Raw genomic sequence first — 10,446 nt, forward strand, 5'->3', positions numbered from 1 at the left:
GAATTACCATCTACACCAGGGTTACCCAAACTTTTTCTTATGAAGGGTCAAAAATCAATCTTGATTGAGGCTAGTGGGCCGAAGGTATATATAGTTGCCATGGATAATTTCCTAATATAATTAATAATATTTAAAAATAAATAGAAAACATTACTTTATATTAACTATTACAGCATAATTCTTTAACATTTTATAATAAACTTATTACAGTAAATACAAAAAGCATCTAAATTCAAAAATCTAATTAATAACAAAATGGAGACACACAGGTTTGTGCTTTGATTTTCTCACCAATGTCTTCTGCATAGTCTTTTGAGTGACATTGTTTACATAAAAAAAATCTGCTTCATTTACAACATTTAATTGAAGCATTTCGTTTCAGTTTGTAGCTCAACAATAAAACAAAAAAAAGTAGGGGTGTCAAAATTAATTGTTTCTTCGGTGCACCACGATGCAGATGCGAACAATTCGGTATCGTTTCAGTAATAGATCATAACCAGTTGTGGTCATTTATATCATATGTGCTATGTTGCAGTAGCTTACTATGGCGAGGGAGGTGAGTGCGAGCATTTACAATGCTCCAACTACTTGAAAACGCAGAAACTCTGCTCTATTTCACCGCGTGTGTGTTTGCTGGACAGACACTTACAGCAGAAGCCATGTTTCACTGCGATTGAGAGAATGAAAGTAAGCTCCATTTCTCTCTCTCGCTCTCACTGTGGCCTATTTGACCTGCTGGCCTGACTTTTCCTCTCCTCTCGGCTGTTACAGCGATACTTCTGGATACAGACACGAGCGTGTGTCTGCAGAGTTTTCTCCACCCTGTCTATCATAGATCAGCTGTGATTGCTGCAGCTATTTATCTGTGTCACTCATCTGTGAAGAGCGCCGGGGGGTAAAAGCCAGTCACAGCCCTTTCTCTTGAGCGCGTGACCAAGACAAGGCTCAGAAAGTGAGCGGGATTTGTTCATGTGCTATAAATGCTCATGTTGTTTAAAGGCACAGTTTATACATCTGACCGTTTGTATTAAAGGACAGAATTGTATTACAAATAGTATAAAAATATATTTAAACAATTTAATACAAGAATTGTTGTGCTATGAAGAAAATATAAAACTGTGTATGGAAAGCACAGTCAATGCCCCGAGATATCGAATTGAACTGAATCGATGACATGATAATTGTAACCGAACCGTGAGACCAGTACAGGTTCATACCTCTAAAAAAAAAAAAGGTTACGTCAAATTAGAAAAGACAATCGCTGTTTTAAAGGCATTCCCGTCTCCATCCATCTCACTCTCCTCTCAGATGGGATGGTGGGCCAAATCAAAGGTTACAATGGGCCAACTTTGGCCCGTGGGCCATACTTTGGAATCTCTGATCTATACTGTTAAGTTTGAAAAATAATGGTAAAGCTCAATAAAAATTGGCCTTATGAAGGCTTTCAATACAGTGCACACATCACATAAGCTACTGACATGTTTATGTTCTTGAAAGAAAAGTTATAATATGGAAAACACTAAATTAACAAACATAAAAATGCCAATTTATAATCCTTGTTAATTCTAAACATCAATAAGAGGATGAAAAATCTTCAAAAAAGAGAGAAAATAGAGAATATAACGATGGTTTGTTTTGTAGACAAGCAAATCAAAATAATCGCTTAAGGGGGCTAATAATATTGATTATAAAATGTTTTTAAAAAAATTCAAAACTGCTTTTATTCCAGCCGAAATAAAACAAATAAAACTTTCTTCAGAAGAAAAAATATTATAGGAAATACTGTGAAAAATTCTTTACTCTTTTAAACATCATTTGGGAAATATTTAAAAAAAAGAAAAATAAGAGGAGGGTTAATAATTGTATAATCAGGGCCTGCATAATTTCCTAGAAAGACGCATATACTCCCATGGTCTCAGAGGAATACGCTAAAAAATTAAACAAATAAAAAAACTCCACTTCCCACAATGCCTTGTTTGATCTTCACAGCCTCCAAATCTGCATGTGCCACACTAAAGGGCACTTTTTGGAAAGAGTGCATCGTTTATCAGAGCTATATAAGCGACGCGGCTCGCCTTACTAAGCCTATTACGTATTGGATTTCTGTTGCTGTGGCATAATTTATTTGAGCTGCCGCGGCTCAGAAGCAATAATACTTGTTTTTGATCAATTAAGAACGTCTTTGTGAAGGGGAAATACTCACTTGGGGTTTCTCTGCGAATTTAAATGACGCCACAGATGTAATTCCAGCTCGAATAAACAAAAATAAAGCATGCGTCCAAAAGGGAAAAATAAAAGTCTGGAAGTATATTCTGCATTTCTAGGCTGATGCTGGGAGACTTTAAAAAAAAAGCCAATGCTAGCCATGAATTCTGCCAAGAATTTAAAAATAATCATAAATCTCCAGTTAACATATACAGACTTTAACTTTTTTGTGGTAATGCTGCATTTATTTAATGTCCAAATAAAAGGAAAATGTAATAAATGTACTAAAATAAATCCATATATATTTTTAGTTGGGTATGATTGCTATTCTTAATACATAAATAAATAAAAAAAACATGTAATATATATAGTATGTTACCATTTTAGAACTACAGGACCAATGTATAGCCTACTAAAAAATGTTTTTGGGTCATTATTTATTTATTTATTTATTTATTTATTTATTTATTTATTTATTTGTTTATTTACAGTATGCATTTACTAATTTATTATTATTATTATTATTATTATTATTATTATTATTATTATTATTATTATTATGGACTATTATTTTGGACTAATAATATAGCCTACTATTAAGTGTTTTTGGGGCCATTTATTTATTTAGTTGCACTATTTATTTATTTATTTATTTATTTATTTATTTATTTATTTATTTATTTATTTATTTATTTGCAGCATGCATTTACTTGTTTATTATTATTATTATTATTATTATTATTATTATTATTATTATTATTATTATTATTATTATTAAAGCCTACTATTAAATGGTTTGGGGAACATTTATTTATTTATTTTGTCATATGTATTTAGTTATTTATTATTATTATTGTGATTATTATAATATGGACTATTATTATAGCGTACTATTAAATGCTTTTGGGGCCATTATTTATTTATCTATTTATTTATTTACAGTATGTATGTACTCATTATTATTATTATTATTATTATTATTATTATTATTATTATTGTTATTATTAATAATAATAATAATAATAATAATAATAATAATATTTTTAGCAAAGCTGCATTAAACTTTCAAATAAACGCTTTTCATTCAGTTTGACAGAATCCTGCAAAAAAGATGTTCGTTTTCCACAAAATATGCAGCAAAAATGTTTTCAATAATAATAATAATAATAATAATAATAATAATAATAATAATAATAATAATAATAATAATACATATTTTAGATAAGCAGACCAGCATACAAGAAAAATACTGTAGTGATGATGCTAAAAACTCAGCTTTGAATAAAAGAATAAATACAATTTTACCACAGAGAAAGTGTTTTTTTTTTTATCATAATAATATTTCATAATAGTGCTGTTTTAATATACAGTTGAAGTCAGATTTATTAGGCCTCTTTTGATTTTTTTTTCTTTTTTTAAATATTTCAAATGATGTTTAACAGAGCAAGCAAATTTTCACAGTGTGTCTGATAATATTTTTTCTTCTGGAGAAAGTCTTATTTGTTTTATTTCAGCTAGAATAAAAGCATTTAAAAAAAAAAAAAAAAAAAACATTTTAAGGTCAACATTATTAGCCCCTGTGAGCTATATTTTTTTCGATAGTTTACAGAACAAAGTTAAGCCTTTAAATGTCCCTTTAAGCTGTATACAAACGTCTTGAAAAGTATCTAGTCAAATATTATCTACTGTCATCATGGCAAAGATAAAAGAAATCAGTTATTAGAGACGAGTTATTAAAACTATTATGTTTAGAAATGTGTTGACAAAATCTTGTGTTAAACAGAAATTGGGGAAAAAAATAAACAGGGGGGCTAATAATTCAGAGGGGGCTACTAGTTCTGACATAAACTGTATATTTTTAACAAATAAATGCAGGACTGACAACCATAAGTGCTTCTTGCAAACTTTTAAATAGTAGTGCAGCAAAACATTATCATAATAATTTGTAAACGTTCATCATGACTGTATTTTTCACATAAATGCAAGACAGCTTTTACAGAAGTAACAATACGACTGTAAAAAAAAGTTGACAACTTTAAGTAGTAGGACAACTTACTATAAAGCTTTTTTTTTTTTTAGGTTGACTTAATTCGAGAAATGCAGGACTTGGGATAAAAGTTAAATCAACTCGAAAAAAGCTGTGCAGCAAGATGCCTGACAGTTTTATGTTGAGTCAACTTTGTGTACTACAACTACAGAATTCTTTTCTAAACCCTAGTTACCCTGTTAAAATAGATCTATGTGGAAGAGAAAAAGAGTATTAATGAAGGCTCTGTGTGTGAAGTGTCTGCAAATGATCAAGTGGTTTCTACAGGCACCGGCTGCCCTGATTAGATGTGGTAGAAGGGATGATTTTTACCATGGTGATGAGGTATGTTGTTGCCCTCCGAGGTGGAGTGTCTTGGGCCGCGCGGCGGAGCAGGAGCTGGCATTAGCAGACCTTTCCCAGTACGGCTCGCTGTGGAGAAACGTGGAAAACTCTTAACGGCCACAATGCACCAGACATCAGCACCCAGAATGAGCCAGAATTCACACTAAATACTGCATGAGCACTGATATGAAGAGGAGGAGGAAGAAGACATCTTAAAAACAAGCACATACATCCCAGAATATCAACAGATGTTAGATAAACAACAGAGAGAAAGAAAGAAAGAAAGAAAGAAAGAAAGAAAGAAAGAAAGAAAGAAAGAAAGAAAAGAAAGAAAGAAAGAAAGAAAGAAAGAAAGAAAGAAAGAAAGAAAGAAAGAAAGAAAGAAAGAAGAAAGAAAGAAAGAAAGAAAGAAAGAAAGAAAAAATGATATAGCAGTAGAAAGAACAATAGAATTTTAAAATGATGGAAAGAATGATAAATGGATGGACGGACAGAACGCTAGATAGATGGATGGATTGACAGAACAATGGATGGACGGACAGACAGAATGACAGACAGACAGACAGAAAATTATAGATAGAATAATAAAATGATATAGCAGTAGAAAGAACAATAGAATTATAAAATGATGGACAGAATGATAGATGGATGGATGGACAGAACGCTAGATAGATGGATGGATGGATGGATTGACAGAACAATGGATGGATGGATGGATGGACGGATAGACAGAATGATAGACAGACAGACAGACAGACAGACAGACAGATAGACAGATAGATAGACAGATAGATAGACAGATAGATAGAACGATAGATAGATAGATAGATAGATACGATAGATAGAACGATAGATAGAACGATAGATAGAACGATAGATAGAACGATAGATAGAACGATAGATAGAACGATAGATAGATAGATAGATAGATAGATAGAACGATAGAACGATAGAACGATAGATAGATAGATAGATAGATAGATAGATAGATAGATAGATAGATAGATAGATAGATAGATAGATAGATAGATAGATAGATAGATAGATAGATAGATAGATAGATAGATAGATAGATAGATAGATAGATAGATAGAAAGATAGATAGAACGATAGATAGATAGAACGATAGATAGATAGAACGATAGATAGATAGATAGATAGATAGATAGATAGATAGATAGATAGATAGATAGATAGATAGATAGATAGATAGATAGAACGATAGAACGATAGATAGATAGATAGAACGATAGATAGATAGATAGATAGATAGATAGATAGATAGATAGATAGATAGATAGATAGATAGATAGATAGATAGATAGATAGATAGATAGATAGATAGATAGATAGATAGATAGATAGATAGATAGATAGATAGATAGATAGATAGATATAACAATAGACAGACAGACAGACATCCATATGAGAGTCATGAAAGACAAAAAAAGCAGATGGAAATGAAGCTGAATTTGTTTGAAATATGCTAAAATTTGATGAGCAACATGAGTGAAGTTTATCAGCAGTGTATTGTCTCTTGATGCTTTCTGACATTACTAACTGGTCTGAGAAATATTGAATTAATTCTAATCTCAAAATGCAAAATCCAAAAGTCATGAACAGCAGAGTGTAAAGTTGAGTGTGTGTGAGTGTGAGTGCCTCAGCCTCTCCACTGTTTATTGACTGATGTTTAACACACATTCCTCAAAAACAGTAGTTCAGCGTTAACAAGTTTTCCTGGTTATTGATCGGGAGCGCTGCGATTGGCTGCTGATGCGCTCCAGATAACCGCTCTGTTCTAATTGCTCGGCATAAACGGCCTTGTTCACACATTCATCTGCGCCACTCAAACGCTAAAGAGCTTTTATTTGTTAAGGGCTCTTCATGATCCCTGTTAAACAGCAGAGGTTGCTGCAGGATGAATGAATGGCGAGGAATTGAAAGGCGCAGGGTTTCAACGCTAAAGGATTGATATGAGACGGGACCCTCTCTCTATCTCCTCCAGATTGATGCCTTGCAATTTACAAACTTCTGCGGGGACCACAATTCATTTAGCACAATAAATCCCCTGCAGGTATGGAGAGTGTCGCCGTTCTAGAGCCAGCTGAATGAAAACACCTACACACGCAATGCTCCAACACACACACACACCTACACATAAAGCACCGTGGCCCAATGTAGGCCCATTTTGATTTTGTTTCATGGCCGTAAAAAAGGCACTGTATATTGCAGACAGCGGCGGAAGATTTGGTCCATTTTTCAAAGCCGACTATATTACCCCTACACCATGCATTCTGTTTAAAAAAAGACCCTTTTTTCCCCCTACATGTTGGGAAAACTAATCCCCATCTGCTGCATTGTACTCTATAAAATGCTCCGACGTGGCCTTTGCGTGATTTCCAGGGAATCGGCGATATGATTGAAAATGTGTCAGCTTTGTAAGCAGGCCTGCTCCGGGTGCTGCTACAAAACAGCAGCACAGCTGACCCTGACGGAGCCTCCATCCCGTCAGACTTCCAGCGGACGCTAAATCCTGCTCCTGTGTGACTGCCTGACAATCTGAGAGAGATGCAGGACCTGAACACTGGAGAGAGAGATGCAGGACCTGTTTTCCTGCTGCTTTGGGAAAGTAATAGTGTGAAGAAAATAAATTTCTTCATTTTGGGAGTTTAAAGTGGTATATTTGGGATGTAAAATGCTAATTCTATTGAAAAATCAGCAAGAGGAGGATCTAACACATTAATAATAATAATATAGAAAATATTTTTATTGTATATATATATATATATATATATATATATACACACACATACATACATACATACATACATACACATACACACACACGTATATACGTATGTGTGTGTATATATATATATTTTTTTTTTTTATTTATATATATATATATATATATATATATATATATATATATATATATATATATATATATATATATATATATATATATATATATATATATAAATAAAAAAAAAAAAATATATATATATATATATATATATATATATATATATATATATATACACAGTGTATACACACACACACACTAAACTAATGGGTTAAACTAATTGGATCACTTTGTTGGGTCATTTGTACACAACCACACAACCAGTCGGGTTAAAATGTTTACATTTAATGTTAGATTTTTGATAAGAAAGAGAATATAGAATAAAGAATTTATTAATCCAAGTTAATGGTAAATAAAAACGTTTAATGTAATGTGATGCTTGCCACTTCTTTGTAATTATTAGGCATTTTTACTAGACATTTCTAAATATTGTTTTTCAGAATACTTCCATTTATAAATAAATACAAAAAATAAGAAACAAAAGAAATAATAAAAAAGTATAACATAATTTTATTACATAAAAAATAATTCAAAATATTAATAAATGCTATGAAAGCTCATCAGTTATTTATATAAAAACACACACATTGTAGTGTCACATACTGTACAACACAACTAGAGAAGCATTAACATACTGACCACAGATATCATGCATCTTCATCAGCCGGTAATAATAATAATAATAATAATAATAATAATAATAATAATAATAATAATAATAATAATAATAATAATAATAATAATAATAATAATAAAATGGTCAATGGACCTTATTCATAAAATTTTTTACAAATTATTATTATACTTTTATCATTATTATTTTTATTATTTTTATGATTATTATTATTATTATTATTATTATTATTATTATTATTATTAAAGATGGTGCAAAAAAAGTAGTGTAATGCCTTATTTAGGAAAAGAAAAAAAAACATGTGAAAACAAATCTGCTTAACTGACAAAAAGTGACAAATAACTGCAACAGCCAAAATTGTAATTAAAGTCTGTATCAGCCAAACAAGAAAAAAAATCTCTAATCCCTAAACAACCAAGAGCCATTTGTGAAAATTCTTAATATCCTGCAGACATTACATTGAGACACTGCGAGAGAGAGAAAAGAGAAAGAGAGATATTATGTTTTATTAATATATTTATTATTATTATTATTATTATTATTATTAGTTACTATTTACTGAGTTTACTATTTTTTATATCCAGTACGTATGCATGTTCTTTTTAATGCAAAATTTATAAATGCTTTGGCAAAACATTTGTAATTTTGGCAATACATTTGTAACAGAGAGAGAGAGAGGGGGGGGGGGATCTGTTCACCCAGACGCTCATAAAGTCAACAGCAGCAGAGATGTACTACAGGCCTGGAGTGCTGCAGATCTTGCTCGGTGCGTTTGCAGGAGCATCTGAGGATTATTATCCAACAGGACGGTATCATGTCAGAACAGAGCGGCCCGTGCCAAAGGCCTGGCAGACGGAGACACATGAGGGATCCTCCAACATAAAGAAAAACCACAGCGAAGACACTGCAGACCTTCAATCCTCACAAAACGAGGAGCTTGTCAATCAAAAGACAGGAACGCTGTCATAACCCCGCAAAATAACACCTTATTCTCCCTCAGCTGCGCAAAAGCAACAATCCAGAGAGACTCAGAGGATACTGAAGGCAGAATGTGATGAGAAATCAAACCCCATCCTGGGAGAAACAATGAAAATACAGACAACTCCAGACACTTCCTATATGGGGGTTGGGGGGGGGGGGGGGGTGTGCTGGAAAATAAGACTTGAGGAACAGAAGGTAAGAGCATTTGGTAGTAAAACTCAGAGAATGAAAACTGCATAGTAGTGTGGTCACGATACTGTAATTTCCAATTTCGATACAATATCTTCAAAAATATCGATAATCGATACCATTTTTGATGTTGAAAATAGAAGACTGGGGGACTAGAAGGTAAGAGCGTTTGGTAGTAAAACTCAGAGAATTAAAGCCACATAGTAGTGTTGTCACAATACTGTAATTTCCAACTTCGATATGATATGTTGAAAAATATTGATACTCGATACTTTTTTCGAAGCTGAAAATATAAGACCGAGGAACAGAAGGTAAGACCATTTGGTAGTAAAACAGAATAGTAGTGTTGTCACGGTGCTGGAATTTCCAATTTCGATACGATACCTTGAAAAATATCGATAATCAATACCATTTTCGATGCTGGAAATAGAAGACTGTAGGAACGTAAGGTAAGAGCGTTTGGTTGCAAAACACAGAAAATAAAAAACTTATAAGTTTAGTGTTGTAGTGTTGTAGTGTAGTGTAATGTAGTGTTGTCACGATACTGGAATTTTTAACTTCGATACCTTGACAAATATCAATATTCGATATCACTTTCAATGTTGGAAATATAACACTGAAGGAACAGAAGGTAGGAGTGTTTGGTAGTAAAACTCAGAGAATGAAAAGCTAATAGTAGTGTTGACATAATACGGGAATTTCCAATTTCGATACAATACCTTGAAAAATATCGATATTCGATACTATCTTTGATGCTGGAAATTTAAGACTGGAGAAACAGAAGGTAGGAGAGCGTTTGGTAGAAAAAAAAAATCAGAGAATTAAATCCACATAGTAGTGTTGTCACAATACTGGAATTTCCAACTTCGATATGATAAATTTAAAAAATATCAATATTCAATACCATTTTCAAAGCTGGAAATATAAGGCTGGAGGGACAGAAGCCAAGAGAGTGTTTGGTAGTAAAACTTAGAAAATGAAAACTGCATAGTAGTAGCGTCATGATACTGGAATTTACAACTTCAAAACAATATCTTGAAAATTATTAATATTCAATACCATTTTTGATGCAGGAAATATAAGATTGGAGGAATGGAAGGCAAGAGTAAAACACAGAAAATAAAAAACTTATAGTAATGTTGTCACGATACTGAAATGTCCAACTTGGATATGATACCTTGAAAAATATATATATTCCAT

At 32.2% G+C, this 10,446-nt stretch overlaps 1 protein-coding gene across 3 annotated transcripts in view; it reads right to left on the reverse strand.

Moving 5' to 3' along the window:
* Positions 1-10,446, reverse strand: part of LOC130244215 (neuronal PAS domain-containing protein 3) — a 620,066-nt gene that overhangs the window by 479,314 nt on the left and 130,306 nt on the right. For all 3 annotated transcript variants that reach the window (XM_056476532.1, XM_056476531.1, XM_056476533.1), the window contains exon 2: positions 4,565-4,663. In XM_056476532.1, coding sequence (XP_056332507.1) covers positions 4,565-4,663 — 99 coding nt within the window. The remainder of the gene's footprint in view (positions 1-4,564; positions 4,664-10,446) is intronic.

This window comes from Danio aesculapii, chromosome 17, assembly GCF_903798145.1.
Source record: "Danio aesculapii chromosome 17, fDanAes4.1, whole genome shotgun sequence".
NCBI lineage: Eukaryota > Metazoa > Chordata > Actinopteri > Cypriniformes > Danionidae > Danio > Danio aesculapii.